Raw genomic sequence first — 18,638 nt, 5'->3', positions numbered from 1 at the left:
TCATTCAGATGTTAATGTCTGGGTCAGTCCTACCAAACCGAACCCACAGCCCACCCTTGACGAATAAAGTCATAGAGGCAGCAGGCCAGACACGTTCAATGGCTTGACGTCCTCTCCGCCCCTTCCATTCACTCGGGGGCAGCGACCCAGGTGGCTGCACCTCGGGAGCGAGCGTAAACGTGTCGAATTCTTGGAGAAGGCGAACCAAAAAGTAGGATGCTTCATTATATGCGTAGTTCTGCCCGACACACTGCGATCTTCAGTATCGGCTTACGATAGGGAAAGTCAGGAGACGTACAATCCGCGGCCCAGCGCTGAACGGCGCATACATCGTCGGGTTGGCTACAAACTTGGCCATGCGTTCCGGGTCGAGCCACCTTTCTGGATCAAAGACATCGGCATCGGGGCCCCACAGCGCAGGATTCCTTTGAGTGAGAAGTGGGAGATACATGATTGTCGTTTCTCCGGGCATATAAAACGGACGTGGGTTTTGATACGGGTAGGTTGCGTCCGCGCGGGGCAATGTACAGGCATCGCGAGACTCTCTGACATTGAGTGGGACAGGGGGGAATAGACGAAGGACTTCGTTGATCACAGCTCGAACTGCATCAATGGCAATGAGCAAATTGGAACAAAGATTTGGTGAACGACTGACGATATTTCATGTTTCTAATGTTTTCGTGAGTCGGCGAACCGTGACGGCCGCAATGCTCCAAAATTTCAGCGCGGAGCTTTCGGCCCACGTCGGGATAAATAGCAATAAAATAAACGACAAATGTCAAGAGACAAGCAGTCTGATACCAGAGTTCAATACAAGAATGCAGATGAAGACAAGGCGCACTAACCGTGTCTCGAGACGCTAGCAATACACTAAGCAGCTGATCCCGGATGAGTATAGAGTCTGAAAAAGGGCTTAATACTCCTCTGTTTGTCCATGTCTGCTCAACTTACCGTCCGTGCTATCAGCTAAATGCTGCAGAAAAGTTTTTTCGGCGACTGGGCTGCAGATGCCGAGTTTTTCGGCCCGGTGCTTATCTTCAACCGCTTGCCTAACAAGAGGGTCCAACCAACTGTTGTACGATGAGCACAACGGTGAACATAGTAAATTTAACGGTACACACTCTTGGATCACAGCCACATTTTTCGCATTCTTGTCGCCAAAGAGCTCGAAGAGTGGCCACAAATACCCAATCCGTCCGCGATTCGTGACGACCTGCTGTGCTGTCTCGAAGGCAGCGGCGAACGCTCCCCAGCTGTCATGGGTAGCCGAGCCTTTTGGCCCCATGGCCGTCTCTCCTGCGACGGGAAGGGCAGCAGCAAGCGTCTGGAGATCGGTGCCGAAGAGGAACTCAGACGCCGCATCAAGCGTCAGTCGCGAGAATAGGTCCTGGGCCTCGCAGGGCTGGTTCTGCGCTGAAATCGAGGAAATAAGGGCGATGGTCTTGCGTGAGAATTTCTCGAAAATTTCGAAATCAGAAATCCGTTCGCGGGCGAAGAAGGGGCGGACGATTGCGCGATGCTGGGGGTTGGTGATTAGATAATAATATGGGGCTGATATGTCGGAGCCAGACAAACCATCTTCCAGATCTGTAGATATTTGTTTTGAGTCCTCGATTGGACCAGAAGTGTTGTTGACGTACCTCATCATCTCGATTGAAAATGCCTTGTCCGAGAAATGTCTCCCTAAGTGCGGATAAGGAAGAGTTGAGGCGTGTAAGAATAAACACACATGCGCTCTTTCTGTTTGTAGCCACGCCAGAAAAAGTCTATGTTGTTTGATGAGCATCGAGCGGGTCGCCGGGGGGAGCTATACTGACCAAAGCCCGTTGCCAGCACGAACTTGGAGTGCTGCTGATCCATGGTGATAATCGTGTCCATCCACAGCAGGCGGGTGTTGAGCGTCGTGCATTGATATTCCTCAAAGAGCTGGAGGTAGACATCAAGCACGTAGCTCGTCTTGAATGCCTTCATCATGCGGAGCAACACGTCAATGTTACCGGGCCATTTACCCACGACACGGGGAATCTGTTGGGCCCCGAATCGTTTGGCAGTCCGCGCATGCAAGAGGCTGCGAATAGCGCCTTTCCCGACCGCCCAAGCAACAATAAACACAATATAGGCCGGTGTGGAGAGCAAGAGTCCTAGATGCCTGTCGGTCGTGTAAAGAGCGAGCCAAAGGATGGTCGAAGGAGCGATGAAGACATTAAATATGTCGCGAAGGAAACGAAGGCGGTAGGAGCCGGGCTGCATTGGCGGAAGGGGACGCGACGTAGACATGCCTGGGTTCAGTTTGAGCCTTATATCGAGAGTGAACGTTCCATCGGACGTCAGTTGCTTCCGGCTTGTGGAAAACTGACGCCCCGGACTTCTTCTGTCGCGGGCCTTCTTCGATATTAGTCGCCCGAGAGGTTAGAGCGCCGAAAATCTCCGCGCCGCATGACGGTTGGTCGTGAGCAACTCTGAGCAACGGTCACGGTATTTAGACTCTCCGCGACAACTTTGGCACACCGACCCCTCCATAGCCCGACAATTTCTCCATACATTGCATGCGTCATTGACTACTCCGGTACAAGTTCCTGCCCGTTTGACAATTGTTGATATGCTCCTTCCCTCGACTCCCGAGCATTCCAGTCTACCTTCTTTCCTTGACAGCGAACAGCGCTCGCTTTCCGAACTGACGCTCATCCCGACCGGAATGTTCCCTTGCCGATTCGGTCACAGGTTCTCTCTCAGGATAGGGCCATGAAACTATGTCCGCTTCCGACGTCGACTTGGTGTTGATTCCACTTCATCCGAGTCGTTTTTACGCTTCAACGCTGGTGTCGGTGGCGGTGTGGGGAGAGTCTCAGCAGCATTTGCAGAGGCATCGTATGAGGAAAATGCTTTCAAATCAGAGGCGAAGAGCACCTAGTTCAGGTCAAGACGCAAGAACTTCTTGATTTTCAAGGAGCTACTTACAGATTGTGCCCAACCAGCCCACTCTCCCCAAATTGAAGCTAGTCGGGTGTTGATATCAGCATACAGTTTCGGTGTCATGTTTGGTTTGGACGAGGAGCCCTTTAGCCCATAGTGCTTGACTGCGACCTGGTAGACATGTGTGTCGACTGGCACGACTTCGTTCTTAGAACCACGTTAGCCAACTATCGCACCTCTAGAGAAGTGCTCACCTTGTCTAAGCTCATAAGTAGCACACAGTCCGCAACTTTTCTTCCAACGCCCATAAACTTCAATAGCTCTTCCCGAGCGACGTCAGTAGGGGTTGTTCGAAGCCCTGCAAGGAACTTTTGGGCGTCGTCTCCGTGAGTTTCAACCAGCATTTGCGCTGTCTTCTGGATGAATTTGGCACGATATCCGAACCCTAAATCACGCAGAGTTTTCTCGACGGAAGGGGAGGCAAGGGCCTGGGGCGTTGGAAAGGGGTGGTAGTCTACTCCATCTTCTGAGAGCAAGCGGGGAGCAAAGTTGGTGCATAACGCGTTCACCATTTTTGTTATCCTGGTGATGTTGTTGTTGGAAGAGCAGATGAAGGATATGAGGTTCTCGAATGGGTCCTGTCGCAGTATTCTAATGCCTGACGCGTATTTATGAGCGTGTTTGGGTTGGTGATAAGGTCCTTTACCTGAAAAACGCGTCGAAATCGAGGCAAAGAATTGGTCGCGTTTTTGCCACTCGGTGTAAAGAGCAGCCAGGTCCACGCCAAGATGGAAGTAGTCGTTTATCCAAAGCGTGGTTTCGGCTGTGCGTAAGGGCAGTTCGAGTGGAGAGGGCTGGGGGTCTGGGAGGATGGTTCGGTAATAGAGTTTCTCTGCGTCTTGGCGCACCACGACGACTCTATCATGAAGACAAAAACTGAATTGGTTGCCTGCGGCACGCCATCTGAAGGATTGGCCGCTTGGTAGGACCAGAGCAAGGCGGAGCTGGGAGAGTGGGACGGGAAGCGACTGCCACTCCATGATGATGGTGGATTGTGAAAGCTGTACGAAAAGCGATGCAGCCGCGGCATATAAAAAGCGCGAATCCCAATCTGTGCCTTTCATTTGATACCTCCATCCAACCATGCCTTCGTCCTCTGGAGAGAAAGCTACGATGTCCTACACTCCTCCCGCTGGCCCAGCCCAAGGGCCGCCAGTTTACACGCCACCGCCAGCCGATGGCCAGGGGTATCCTCCTCAGCAAAGCTACGCTTCACCACCACCACCACAAGGATACCCTCCACAACAGAATTATGCTCCTGCTCCCCAGCAAGGCTACGCACAACAGCCAGTCTACTCTCCGCAACCACAACCCACTCCTGCTCAGGTTGGAGAGAACTACCGTGCCCAACGTGCGTTATCGTTATGTGTTACTTGTTGTCTACTTATAGTCGTTCCAGTCTTTGCTCAGTGTGCACAAGGCCAACATTCGCCTACAACGAAGTATGGTAAGTAACTCTCGTCGCTGTTTGACAAGAATCTTGACGCGAAAAACGCGTCAATTGAGCGGCGCTGATCTACCTCCTATTCGATCTGTTCTCATCATTTCCTCAGGTGTTTGCGGTATTATCACAGCGGTTGTCTGTTTCCCTATCGGCTTAATTTGCCTTTTGTACGTCCAAACCCGTGTCATTCGGAGCGCTCTCATTTTTCTCAAAGTATCGACACCGAACAACGATGTGATCGCTGTGGAATCAAACTATCATGATCATCTCAATAAATGTTTGAACTCTTTTTACAAAACATGTATACAAGGAATAATTACCTTGCTTTAGCTAAGGTCCCGTATGTGAGAAATTATGTCTAACACATGTAAACAAAAAAAACAAACAAGCGTAAACATTGACGTCAATCAACAAGTGTAAATATCAAGAATGATTACGTTATTCATTATCCCGCCATTTTAAAGTAGTGGTACAAGACGCTCTACAGATAGATTTTAATGGAAACCAGGTTTGTGTCCAATGGGTACCCTCGCGTCCTATAACTGTGGCTTGAACTGTGTGGCCAATCTCGCTACGCCTCTACTAGGGCATATTTCCCTATAAATTGGTCGTTCTCTCGAGTGTCTTTGCCTATAATAAGAACCCTGCTCGCCGAAGAAAGTTCGTCAGGCGGTGGATCTTCGTGGGGTTCGTTGATGGGGTATAGCCACTCGGGGGAGATGGCGATACGTTTGGGTGTGTGTTCAAATTCGACTGCGATAGGGTTGTCGAAGTTGTGGTCGTTTATTGCCTCTGATAGTAAGATAAAACCTTCTCTTCCGATGGCTTCAGATTGCTTTTGAGATACTCGACCTCTAGTGATAGCTCCAATTCGGACGTCCATCGATTTTCCTACCAATTCCTTTTGAGCCAACCAGTGGGCGGCGACGTCCACTTGATGTAACAGTGTTGGTTTCGATAACATTGCTCTTGCGTTGAATTTGCAGAATTGAGTAGGTAGTTGGATCTAGACTTATATTCAACAGTAATTATTCGATTAGTTGTTTGACTTACTACATCTCCGTTTTTTTTCTAGAGTGGTAAACGTGAGGCTCTGTTCATTCGTGAGTGTAGTTACTCACCAGCATGATTTCTAAGCCACCAGGCGGAAATTGTGTGCGTCGTAATGGGACATCTTTGAGAGCGTATGTGGCGACGATGTGACCTTCTTCTCCAGCGTAAAAACCATATACCACCTTAATGACGTCTCCAGGCATAAATAACCTTGCTGCGTGGTGGATAGGGATATTGGAAATAGCGACCTGTCTGTCGATTATGGTAAGAGAAACAGGGTTGCGACCTTTTTGGATGCGGTCGACGGTTCCGACCCGTAGTCATTCCTTTCCCTCCAGTATGACCACCCTGTCTCCGCTAGCCAGTTGGACGTGACCCCAAATGAAGTGAGGCCTGAGATAGTTGCGAAAGATAGCGATTTCGTCTCCATCCTGAGTTGGGCTCAAAATGTCGTCTGATATGGAAGGCGACAGCATGTTGAGTGGCTTGTTTTCATGTGTAACTCGAACCCCGCACAAGCCGGAAGACTCCACTTCGGTTATTATGCCGCTGAGTTGTGATATGTGGTTGGACGAGGATTTTGGTATGGTAACTCGACAACCAGCCACGAGCATTGGTCCCTCTGTTACTGTCGTTATGTCGCAAAGCACAGTTTTCGTCCACGTTTTCCCATAAAGTCATTTCTTCGGTTGTCATCAGAGGATTGAGGTCGACCAGAGAATTGTCCAGTTCCACATAGGCGCAATGAAGTTTTCCGCTAGGAAAAGAAATTGTTTGGTGTGTCCGGCAGTCGAGAATGGTTTGCGTGGGTGGGTTTCGAGGGCGTGGGGGATCTCGACGGGCGTACCACACTTCATCGTCGGTCATTAACACCAGTTGTCCAGATTCTATGCATTCCACAGCTTGTCGTAGTCTCCCCCAGTTATAACCTTTTCTTGGGTGTACCTGTTCATTTCAAGTAAGTTTGTGGGTAGAGAGCGAAAATTCAGTGCAATTGTCACCCCATTTTCTAACCGAGGTGTGAAGGTGAAGGTGCGTGGAGAGTGAAGCATACTGGAGAATGCCAGCGTAAATTGCAGCTGAAAGGAGAACAGCGGCGACTGGTTGGGTGTTTGTTGCAGGTGTGCATGGGAAGTTTGCGACGGCGGGTTGAAGGGAGTGAGGTATCAGCTTATGTGATGACTTCTTTTGGACAGATTTTCGATTCAAACGTGTTTTTGATGTTTCCTAACTAGGCAGCGTGGAAGTCTATGTACCCTTCATGTATTCAGCGTCATCCGCGCGCAGGGGGAGGGTGACTGCGCATCCTGTCATCATAAAGACATATAATTCCACCGCCCGGTGCAACGACAAGGTGGCTGGGGTAGCTTATTAGAGATTTCATAGCGGTATTATGTGGTTACTTACTATGTCCGTTTTTGACTGCGTCCTTGAATTCCTTGTCGAACATGGTTGCAAAAAATGTAGCCATGGTCTTGTTGGAGGACCATAGCATCAGCTCCGGGGAGAGTATCGCCTCGATAGGAGGCGTCGAACATCGTGCAAACTACACTTGAAGATATCACGATGCGGACACTGTCCTTTTTCTTCTCCATGGATGAAAAATCCGAGAAGAAATGTTCTTTGCGAGTAGCTTCTTCTTTTTCGTCCTTCACGATGTCTTTGGGAAGCAGTGTGGATATCGTTTCATCGGTGTACATTGCAGCATGACGAACCTATAAGATGTTTGATTTAGAATGCTGAGTTTGAGACGGCGCCACTTACGTTGAAAGCCGAGCGACGATTTTTCTTGGATTGGTCTGTGGCGGGTTGGAGAATAACACCAAAGCTTGACGACGTTAACCTTGATAGGTGTTAGAATGAAGACTTACAAGTGCGTTTTGAGGTAGTCATCATCTCGATTGGCGAGATCCGCGCAAAAGAGGGCCCAGTGTGCGAAGGAGATTCTCCATTCGTCGACATAACGAGAGAAGAATTGAATAATACTTGCGACGATGGGGTCTCCCACTTCTTCCAGGCTGCGGGAGTGGGCATTGCAGGCTGCTTTGTGAGTGGACCAGTCGCGCTTTTGACAATGCTGATCGCAGTATCGAGTTACTTTGCAGTTCGAGCAACACAATTTTGGATTGGGGCTACCGCAAGCGCTGCAGCGAGTCGTCCACTTGGATAGAAGAGTTGTGCGAGACATAGGTGTGCGCGAGAAGTCGATGAAAGCGAGGACTTTAGAGAGCGTTGATGAATGCATGCTTGGATATATAGGATTTGGTAGACGGAAAACAGGTGACTTGTTGTTAATTATTTTGTGTTTTTTTTGCGATAGAGGTTTTTGGCGAGTAAGGAGTGTGAGAGTATGGAGACGTTCGTCCTCCAATCTGAGGTTTGGAGAAGGATGCGTGGTGAAAATCTTTGGGTCGAACCCACGCAAGATCCGGATGTTTTGTCGACCGCGACTTCGCGATAACGCGACATATGCGTTGAAGGGGCTAAGAGTACCATGAGGTGGGTGTTCTAGATCCACTATAACGTATGGGATTGTTTGGCCTTGAGACTTATAGTCGGTGAACGCATAGCCGGGCGTGAGAGCGTACTGTCGTCGTCGGATGGATAGCGTTTCGTTTGAAGATTTAGTGATCGAGAAGGTAGCTGACGTGGGCATGATTGGAAGAACACCTGGGTCCAAAGACTCGAATGGGGAGAATGAGAAATGGTCAACTTTGATTAGAACCATGGAAGGCGGGTATGAGAGGATGAATCGGCCATTGTTGTCCCGGTTCAAAGGTATCTGTTCCCTCGAATCCATGTAGATGTCGACAATGGTCCCACGAGTCCCATTTGCGAGGTCGGCTTCCGTTGATATATTCCAGAGAACCATCGCCTTCATACCTATTGATATTTCGATAAATTCAGCGAGTTTTCCCGTTTTTTTGTCGTTAAGGCCTGCCACTATGTACCGCTCGTCTAGGGATAACGGACGGGCGGGTTTTGAGGTAGAATCTTCAGCCTTGCATAAATATATGCTGTTTTGCGACAGGGAGCGGTGTTTCGACAAGGAAGCTGAGTTCCATTCCATTCTCGCTGAATGCCGTGGTGTCACTAAAACAGCTTCGTGCCAAGGGTCTTGTTGCCACATTGGATTTTGTTGGGTTTGCGATACCAACAAACCTTGAAAGCATCTTGATGTCGCCTTCGTTGCAATTACCGTGGCGAAGCCGACGCAGGAATAAAGTCCAGCCTTCGTCTGTTACCCTGTTTTGCTCTTCTAGGGTCACCACTGTATTGAATTGGCGGTAAAACATCAATCCCAATTGGCTCAAGAGTGATGTTCCGGAATCGGGGTTGTACAGTGCGGCCTTGGGGTTTCCCACTGGCGGGAATTGGTGGGGGTCCCCGACCAAGACCACATTAACATTCCCGAATGGACGTGACGAAGGGGCTTCGCCTATGATTGATTTAATCGAACCCATTATCTGCGATAGTTGCGCCAGAGTTTTCTTTGTGAGCATCGAGTACTCATCGATAACCACATATTGGACAGGGAGTATATTTCGCTTCCTTCTTTCTTGTATTTTTTGACTGGCTTCTATAGGTAGCGTCAATACTGCGTTGCGGTTAACTTGAAGAACAGTTACTGCTGATCCAATTTTCCTTTTCGGACGCCTCGAATGGGAATTCCAGCCCATTGATGCAAAGTTTGGCCTTCGATTAAAGTTGCAGATATACCCGTTGTCCCCGTTTTGGCGAGGAGATGAGTGGCATTTAGGAAATCGAAAGTTTGACTTATCGCATTTAGTAGGACCGTTTTGCCTGTTCCTCCTTCTCCTTGAATTATCATCAACAACTGAGGTTGCTGATCTCCATTGAGCGTATTGCGAAGATGAGTTTCTACGATATCGTGTGCTCGTCTTTGCTCGGTGTTCAGGCTTTCCAAGGTTGTATGTTGTAGTTGAGTCCTTGTTCTTGTTTCGTCGTTGATAAGTGGAATCACGCGCGAGCCGAAGTTGTTGTTCAATGCTGAGAAGCCAGTCAATACGCCCGCGACTGAAGTGGATGTTGAAGGTTCTCCAGTATGCTGGATATCTTGTCGTTTTCGAGTTAATGCCGCAACCTTACTTTCCCAAACTTTGAATGTAGCCTCTTCTTCTTCCGTAGTTCTTTTAGCGAAATTGTGTTCTTGGTGCTGGGATACGACAACTGGTTGGAAGATCCCTGCTGCTCTGGCGATTTCCAAGGCTTGACTACCGTACTGTTGCTCCGCTTTCGTTAGTTTGTGGGTTCTTGAGCGTTCTATATCTGCTTCAGTAAGGTGAAGCGAGCCGTTTCTGTTATTGCTATCTGAGGAGGGGGGTGTCGGAGGTTCATCGTTTTCCTCAGACATGAAGTTATTCGGTGTTCTTCGGCGTTTTGCACTAGACACGCATTCGTGGTAATATTCGATGTTTTCGACCAGGCGCCTGATGTCATTCGAGGCATCCTGTAAGAAGGCTTCACGTGCGGCATTGAAAGAAGGAAAACCTTGCGCAATGTCGTTGAGAGAGCGCGCCATGGTTTGAGCAACAAGAGAAGTTGCGCGGAATAGTTTTCGACATTCGGATCATCTCGGCTCGGTAGCCATCGGCCGACAATGTGAAGAGCGGTCTCTTGTTTCGGACCGCGGATAACACGTGCCCCTTTTCGGTCCGAATTCGCGAGGTAAGGAAACCGTTGTGAAGGAGGGCGACCTCGTTTGACCGTTTCTTGACTCTCATCCTCTTCTTCTTCTTCCTGTTCAGCTTGGGATGTAGACCCGCCTCTCGAATCGTGATAAGTCGTAAGGAAGAACTCATAAACACTGAGATGACTAAGCTCTTCTGCGCGGTCCGCATACTGTGCTAGTTGATCATGCAACACAAATTTTCCGTTCTCCAGGTATCAAACGCGTCGTCTGTAATCATGGTCAATGAGGAAGGTAAGAGAGTACATAACGTCAAACACACCTTTTTTGTATCACTTGCACTAAATTTTGTTGTTTAGTCAACCTTAACTTGCGATAGATGTCAAGCAATACTTACTTGGATACGAGATGGGGGTATGCATTGTGCAGCGCTTGAACAATGGTGTCCCAATATACTTTGACAAATGTATGTGAGATATAACGATCCCCCCATCCCATTAAATAACTAATAACTTCTGGACCGCTGAGTTCGTATTGACGACTGAGCGTGTTTGCACATTGTTGCAAGAGTTTTTTGTTGATCTTCTGAATTGGGTTGTCGACTGTTATCGATTGGGGTTCAGCAAGAAAGAAATTGCAATTTGCCAATAGCGCTGACGCATTGGCAGCTTGAACTTGTTTTTTGGCGATGTAGAGTGTGATGTAGAAGGCGATGTCTTTCGTCTCCCAAGAATTGGTCAGTAATTTTATGTCCATATTCGATCTTGTCACTGCAAAGATCGCGGGGTTCCAGGGGTTCAGGAAACTGTAGCGTCTCTTCGGCCCCCAATTTCCATATTCATCGACCCAGTCGTCGGTGTAGGTGGCCCAAGGATGCCCACGCTTGCACACTAGTTTACCACTTTGGCCTTTGAGACAATAGTAAACGGTGCATGTGTGAGCTTGAACTATACCCGCGTTGTGGTTTTCAGCTTGTTCGCGTTTGATGTCATAGTCAGGTAGACGGGGATCTTCTGGACGAGAGAATGCGACGCTAGATTTCCCATTTCCTCGTCGTTTATTGTTTGTTGGTTGCTGGATGTCTTGCGTGAGGTCTGCACGGATATTTTGGTGTATGAAGGCCTTGATTTTGTCGCGAAAAGTCTCCGATCGGAGTGCCTCTTGCATATCATTTGCGGTGGGAGCATCTTTCAACCAAAACAGAATATGTAGGTGCAGAGACCCTCTGGCCTGCGCTTCCACGGTACCTATGTATCCATTGACGAAACCCAGTACCCCCATCTTGCGGTTGATAGCGCCTTGTGTACCACTTTTGACGCCAATCATTTCCTCCAGAATGATTTTGACGACGAGATGAAAGTATTCTGCAGCAGCGTATGGGTCTGCGCCAATGACTTGAGCACGTTGGGTGGCGTTGGGACCTGTTTTGGCAACAAATTTATCGAGGTCTATGTCGACACCGGCTAGAACTTGCGCGATAGGATCATTGGAATCTGATAAATTGATCGTAGTCCAGATTGAAGGGGGGTTGAACTTGAGCGTCATGCCCCAAATTTGGGATCGAATAGACACCCTGTTCTCATCTGTACCTGGGACCTTCGCTCGAATGGTGGTAATATGGCGACGTAATAACCTGATGGTTGGATTGGATATCTCAACCTTGTGATTTTCTTCTTCACTCGCCTCCAATAGGTCCTTCGGTCTAATTTTCATGAAGTCCTCATGACTGGCGATAAAGGCATTATGATCGATGTGTAGAGAGGCGGATCGACAGACTTGGCGTTTCCAAAGTACGCCGAATACCTGGAAAATGAAAGATGTGTGGCGTCGGAAGCGTCCAGAGGCGTGCTGAAGAGCCCATCTGACATGCTCTTCGTATGTAACTTTGATTTTTCGATCGACCTCCAGGCCGCCGTACCCATATGGGAAGAGTATGGGAAACGCCCCCAGCAGGTGATTTGGATTTGCAGGACCTCCATCAAACCTTTCCTTGTTTTCATCGTAGCGCGCGAATTCATTCACGAAGGCATTCCCTTTTCGAATTCCATAGTCTTGAGCAAAGTTAGCTGGGATGGCATTCTCCACTGCATGAGCGAACAAAGTGGCGTCTGGGATATTTTCTCCGCCCACATCTACAACACCATGTATCTGAAGTGGGAAAACCTGGGCATCTGGGTGGGAATCACTATGTTTCAAAAAGAAAAAAAAACCACTGAATTCGCACCACCGTCTGCCTCGTGCTTGGTTGTGTCGGTCGGATCTTCGTCTACATCGTTCCCTTCCGCTAAAAATCAGTCAATGATGGATCTTATCTATAATGGGGAAATAATGAACCGTCCAATTGGGCAATGAGACTTTCTACATCGATGGAATCATCCTCTTCTTCTTCTTCAGCGTGTTGAATCGGAGGTACCCCCGAGTCTTCGGTGTCGCTATCCGAATAACCTTCGTTTTCTTCTTGCTCTTGTTCCATCGGCACGTATCCCGCGTGTTCGCGACCAACGGCGTCTATATCATCCGAGTATCTTACTGCCTCCATAATTTCAGCGGGCACATCGTCAACAGGCAGCTCGCCAAGTCGTTGTTCCGAGATTATAACTTGGTCGTAAAGGCGATTGTTTGCCTTGAGCCATATCAAGGCATCCAATACGCGCTGCCTCCTGACTCGAAAAAGGCCTGGCATACAACGAAGAGCTGCTTTGCCCACACCCACGAACGTAACTCCTATGGTGGCAGCCAACAAGAGAGAAGGACGAGGTACAAGGTTTCCTGCCACCATTTCAGCAATTTCCGAAGTTGGAAGCTTGAATGTGGAGACATTCCCTCGTAATTTCTCGTTGGAAACCGTGGCGGTGGGTATGCCGTCCGAACTCTGTGCGCTTCCCGTCACGTTCTTGGGGTATATCTTGATAACATACGCAGCAGGAAAATAGAGCGATATCAACAGTTGTTCAGGAAGTGTGAGTATCGCGAGTTGGAAAAGGGACGCTTCCAAGCCACATGTTATTGGCCAAAGAAAACTTGGGGCGATCGCACCGTTTGAGACTGCGAAGGCAAGAGAAGCAAATGTCGTTGGGCTCGTCTTCCTTCACCGTATCGTAGTAGAGGCAGCCGTTGATTAGATGATGTTCAGAGTGGGGATGAGTTGGTTTTAGCAGATGCTTGTTGGGAATTTCCCTCAGCGTTAACTTCTCTATTTGAGAAGAAAACAAGTTTCGTGCGCATACTATGCACGTTGATTTCTTCAGAGCAGCGTTACCCGTGCGGTCAATAAACCTGAAAACCTTTGTAAGAACGGAGCCTAAACGAAAAAGTTATTCAAGTTACAATACCTTGACACGCAATCTTGTACGACTTCAGTGGGAACAACCCTCAGGAAGTCGCTATCAATCAGGTTTCCCTCATTCACAAGGGTTCCCGCTTCTGTTTCTCCAACGGGAATTTCCAGTCTCACGCGTTTCCTGCGGTTTGACGGCTGTAGCTGAGCCGAATTATTGGCTTTTCTCTTTGACCCTCCACGCGTACTTGCGGAGCCTTTGATCTGTTCTTGGAGTGGTTGCTGCAACGTTGCGAGATACGCGAATAGGTTTTTCCATGACGCCTTTGCCTTAGAAGGCACTTGACAAAACTCGTCTAGCAATTGAAAGGCCTCCCTCAGTGTGTGAGTTCTGAAAGCCTCTTCCATCCTTGGCACTAGAATTAGACGTCCAATGGATGACTGTTGGGAAAGGGGATGAGGTGGTTGCACAAAAAAAAAAAGAGTCGCCTACCTTCAGCGCACGCCCTCACCTCTTATATAAGGTCACCTTTCCCCGTAAAACTGTGTATGCTTCACCCTTCCCATCCTGTTTCCCTTCTTCTTGCGCAACTCGACATGGAAGTCAACCGACGCGCGAATTTTACTGCGCAACAACTCACGCCAGATTGTTCGCTCAAACCTTTGCATTTGATATCAGCTTTGCATGGGCACGCAGAGCACTTCATAGGCAACGCACGCTACACTCTCGATTTCCACCCTCCTTCGCCAATGAATACCAATCAAAGCGCATTTGTTAACATCCGCGACGGCACGACAATGAATGATGTATTCACCTGTGTTTTAGTGGGTGAAATAGCAACCCTCCCTGATGTCCTTCGTACCGACGAGGGCTTTCAATTCACACTCGCAATGCCTGATTGGGCACAATCCGGGTGGGATATATTCGAAGTTCGCCGAAACCTGGGACGCCCAGATACAGTCACTCCGAGAAGTACTGTTCCTCGATAGATACGACGATCTGCCGTTTGCGCAAGTGAGTCAAATAGTTTAGCGCTAGATATGGGTTAACATACCGCAGGGCGCTCTCAACCATAGTTGGGTCACAGAGGACCAAATTCACGTCAACGTCCGTCCGGATAACAAATTCGCGCGCATTCTTGTGCCTGCGAACGATTGGGAATATGAGTATTTCATACCCCCTCTTCGACCAACCCCGCTGCCAATCACGGTAGGCGATACCGTGGTGTTAGAATGCGAGTTGAGCCGTACGGAGGCAACGACAACCACACACAAGACTGCGCAGCGCGAGCGAGTTGAGTGCTGACTTGTTTTCTTGACTCAAAAGCTCAAGACTGTCGCAGACTTACGAGATCTGGGCCACTAAAATCAAGCTCATCAAGCCTCGGACGAAAGAGCTGAATTTTGTACGTTTCCTGGTGGGCAGCAGGAAGCTCTTTGATCATAATACTCGTCAGTCAGATTCAGAGGATAGTGACAACGATGGTGTTGAGTTGAAGCACTCGAACAGCGAAGACGAGGTACCTGGACTTCAATCAGCGAGCGCTCCAAGTTCGGTTAGCGATTCACTGGCAAGTAGCAACGGAAATAGCCCAGGTGAAGAGTCAGAATAGGGTTGTTGCAGTGGATTATGTCGTACGGCCCAGTAAAAAATTACTAGACAGAAACCTATAGCATTTTGTGTCGAGCGCTAACATGGGCGGAGGCAAGCCATGCACGTGCTGATTCTATCACGTGGCATTACGAGGCCAGTGTGACGTGGTCGTATTCTCTTCTTCGTCTACCAAACGTGCGACTGAACGCATATCTTACTCACGATGCACACCACGGGTTGACCACTTATCGGTCAAATATATACTGCAACATTCATCAAAGACTGTTTCTCACTGCCTGAAGGCACTCTGCTTATTCTTTAAAAGGCGCGTCCGCCAACAAACACACCCTCGCATTTCTTGTCAACTCACTTCTTTTTGCGCGTAGTCAGCGATGGCAGCGCTACGAGATGCACCAATCTATACACGCTACGTTATAGAGGATGTGAAGAAAACGATACATGGCATTCAAAGAGCAGAAGTGCGTCCCTAAAACCCGGCAGTGGAGTGTACACTGACATTTCTCTGCTTAGCAAGACGAAACACTGCAGATTAAGCTCTTTAGAGGTCTTCTCTTCGCGACTGGCTATCCTGAACCTGTCGAAATTGTTGTACCTACAAAATTCAACAAGATCCAAGCCGAAAACCCTCGCGACCTTGATCTTTTCTGGTGGATTCCGCCTACTGCGGAACGGCACGCCACTGTTCTGGACATCCCTTCGTCAATGGCAATCATCCGCAATTGGCCAATGGAGGATCCTGATCCACTGGACTACGCATACGCAGTTTTCTGCCTCCCACAACCACTCAACCCTCTGATTTCCCCCATGGAATCTCAACCTACCAATGAAGCTATTCGTTCATTGTTGCCAAGTTTTCCTTTCCCTTGGTACGGTAACATAGTAGTGGTTCGCACGCTGCGCAACACGACGGGAAAAAAGCCACAGCAAGATGGCATTGGGAATATAGGGTGTGAAGACATACTGTCTGCGAAGGCAATCGTGAAAATGTGGGTCTTCCTAAATGAGAGACAGCTTCTCCATAACATTTCGGTCCAGGTTAATCCGAGAACGCCTTATCGGTCGTGATATCTTAGCATCCTAGGGTATTAAAGGGAAGCTGTTGGGTCGTAATGAGTATACCATGCCATCTGTAACTACGTCTGCTAGTCAGATTGTATTCAACTCCCCCAATTTTGTCGATGCCCTACTTCGCCACTGCTATTGGCCCGAATTTCACGCTCTCGCAGGTTGCAATAAACTGCTCGCAGAGAACGCCAGAGATATATTTCTGGAGCGACTCATCTTGAAGCTGGGACCCTACTTCCAAGGTGCTAAGGATGCATCTTCTTTTACCAACATCGCTTTAACCGAAACATTCCTCGATCTCTTGGAGGCAACGGGGGCAATCGTTGTATCGACTTTGCCTTTAGCTATGGTCACCTTCTCTTCTATGGATGACGACCTAGCAAGCGTGAATACCTTGGAAGTGCTCTGCACGAGAGACGCTACGGAGAAATGGCGAACCTTTTTAGAGCGACGCCTAGGATTCAGAAGGTAAATTACATTTCTTACTATGCTGTTCTTCTATGCTCAAATTTTCAAGATACGTACAAAGCTCCACTACTTACCAATACAAGGGACGAGTCGATAGCGCCTACACACGTTTGCTCACTCAGAACATGTAAGTCGTTTCAGCCAGGTTGACACCGTTGAGACTAACAAAAAAAGCCGTATGTCATTTACGTGATGGTCACAAATTCCACTTCCGCTTTGCCGATCGTGTTCTCCGCCCAATTTACATCGCAGATGAACTTTATCAGCGGCTACAATATAGTTTGTCCGTACCCACGACTCACACGTGACCGCGTCGCGTTGGCAGGCTGGGGCGAAGCCGAACAATGGATTTGGTTCACGAACAGCGTAAACCATCACATTGGTCCACTTTACCCATGGGTCTCGTTGCTTCCCTCTAGCTTATACTTCACGAGGAGCTGCGGGATAGAATGCCCCCGCTTGACACGCTCGTGGTACGAGAAAAAGGGAATCGAAGCTTATAGCTTCAAGGTGCGCAGTCAGGGGCGGATTCTTCGCCAAGACGATGATTTCGACTGGATAATCTCGGGGAATTGTAAAAATAAACTATGTCGTTACAGAGGCGAGACCCCGCGGAGTTTTAAAATTTGAATGCCATTATTTTGATTGATAGAGAAAAAAGAGTGGTGTGACGACGAATGACATCGACTTGCGCGCGCTCTTTCCCTTCCTTCCTCGAATCAACCATCATGTGCGCTCGACCCAACTACTGGACTCAATTGGAGACCACTTTCCTCAATCTCCCTCCTCCCAATAACCAACCGATGGGCGTGGCGGGCACTGGAGCAACGAGAGGCCCAGTCAGATTCAACATCCATCTTTGCGATCACCTACTATGGGAACCCTTCCTTCCAGCGATAAACGTGAGTAGCGGGAGCGAAGGCGTGGCAACAGCCAATCGCACGAATGGCAGCGTGGGCGATGGTATTCTCCCAAGCGAGGCGACGAGGGTGTGCGCGATATGTGAGGCCAAAGCGGGTCAGCCAACCAGAGGGAGTGAGATCGCACCACTTCGTTCCCGGTGCCCCATACCGGATGGACCAACCGTAGCGCCGAAGGACACCATGATTAAACCAACGTAGACGGGTGGGAAGGGCCTTCCTGAAGTGCGCAGCAGGTGCGTTTCAAAAAAGCTTGCGCCATAAGTATAATATGACTCACAAAACTTCTGAACAGACTTGTTTCGACGACTTCCTTTCACTCTCCAATCCAACAATGCTCGCTGTAGAACGAAATACACCCTCCATCGACGACCAGCCTTTTGACAACGCTGCCGACCACAAAAAGCTTACCGGGGACGACTTACGGTCGGACAGCAGCAGCAGAAATGAAGACAACCTAGAATTCTCAATAGCACACTACAATCACGGTCTGTAGAAATGTATCATATGTAGCACTTACTGATATCGACTCGTACTTCTTCCTTTCGAATCGTCAGCATTGGTCTCAACACCTGAAGTGGAAACAAACAACAACCATAGCAGTGACGAAGACGACTTTCAAACCTTGCGTTACCCCGACGAAGAACCAGCAGAAGATGACGACAAAGACTTGAATGTCGGCTTATCTCCCAGGACCGAGCGATCAGTGGAGGACGAGGACATGCCGGGTGGCTTGATTTTTGACGACCTCACTGACATGTTATTCACTTATATCCGCGACAACGAGAGACTGCGCGCAGTCCCTATAGAGGACGACAGACTCACACCGCCCTTTGAACAAGGTGCGAATTCATCACCTATCGCAGCGCCTGCTGACGAGCCATTAGACGAAAACGTTGAGGTATTGACTAGGTTAACAGGTGAATAGTAACCAATGAAATGAAGAACGAGGTACTCACCTATACAAGTGGAAATGCCTCTTCCCGCCTCCATCCCTTCTCTTCCCGACACCCTTTCTGCCTTCCCTGTGGCTGTTGACATCGGCCTCCCCGTCGAACTATGGCGCTTGATCTATAGAAGCCTTCCTCTTGTCGACTTGCTTCGATTGTCCACCTGCAGCTCGTTTTTCCGCGTTTCTGTCAGAGTGTACATCCGAGACAGAATATTCTTCT

At 48.8% G+C, this 18,638-nt stretch overlaps 4 protein-coding genes across 4 annotated transcripts; 1 reads left to right on the top strand and 3 right to left on the bottom strand.

Moving 5' to 3' along the window:
• Positions 1-4: 4 nt before the first annotated feature.
• On the bottom strand, positions 5-2,277 carry MIND_01023800 (putative cytochrome P450 monooxygenase CYP63; the record flags this gene model as incomplete). The annotated part of the gene is made up of 10 exons (XM_037366828.1): positions 5-250; positions 299-603; positions 656-794; positions 846-901; positions 952-1,070; positions 1,122-1,519; positions 1,576-1,587; positions 1,641-1,683; positions 1,730-1,766; positions 1,818-2,277. 10 exons carry the CDS (start codon positions 2,275-2,277, stop codon positions 5-7), a joined length of 1,815 nt encoding a protein of 604 aa, XP_037216222.1.
• A 471-nt stretch (positions 2,278-2,748) lies between these two features.
• On the bottom strand, positions 2,749-3,962 carry MIND_01023700 (N-glycosylase/DNA lyase; the record flags this gene model as incomplete). The annotated part of the gene is made up of 4 exons (XM_037366827.1): positions 3,620-3,962; positions 3,168-3,571; positions 2,959-3,120; positions 2,749-2,907 (listed from the first exon to the last, which is right to left on the bottom strand). Exons 1-4 carry the CDS (start codon positions 3,951-3,953, stop codon positions 2,749-2,751), a joined length of 1,059 nt encoding a protein of 352 aa, XP_037216221.1. The 5' UTR covers positions 3,954-3,962.
• A 94-nt stretch (positions 3,963-4,056) lies between these two features.
• On the top strand, positions 4,057-4,680 carry MIND_01023600 (uncharacterized protein; the record flags this gene model as incomplete). The annotated part of the gene is made up of 4 exons (XM_037366826.1): positions 4,057-4,324; positions 4,373-4,420; positions 4,527-4,584; positions 4,632-4,680. 4 exons carry the CDS (start codon positions 4,057-4,059, stop codon positions 4,678-4,680), a joined length of 423 nt encoding a protein of 140 aa, XP_037216220.1.
• Positions 4,681-9,754: 5,074 nt separating this feature from the next.
• Positions 9,755-12,804, bottom strand: MIND_01023500 (ATP-dependent DNA helicase; the record flags this gene model as incomplete). The annotated part of the gene is made up of 6 exons (XM_037366825.1): positions 9,755-10,338; positions 10,385-10,391; positions 10,444-10,462; positions 10,519-12,292; positions 12,346-12,405; positions 12,456-12,804. The coding sequence occupies 6 exons, from the start codon at positions 12,802-12,804 to the stop codon at positions 9,755-9,757; spliced, it is 2,793 nt and encodes a 930-aa protein (XP_037216219.1).
• Positions 12,805-18,638: the final 5,834 nt, after the last annotated feature.

Source organism: Mycena indigotica, assembly GCF_014461135.1.
Source record: "Mycena indigotica strain 171206Taipei chromosome Unknown Mind.scaff0009, whole genome shotgun sequence".
NCBI classification, from domain to species: Eukaryota; Fungi; Basidiomycota; class Agaricomycetes; order Agaricales; family Mycenaceae; genus Mycena; species Mycena indigotica.
The sequence above is the reverse complement of the archived record's forward strand: the minus strand, read 5'-3'. Positions and strand labels throughout refer to the sequence as shown.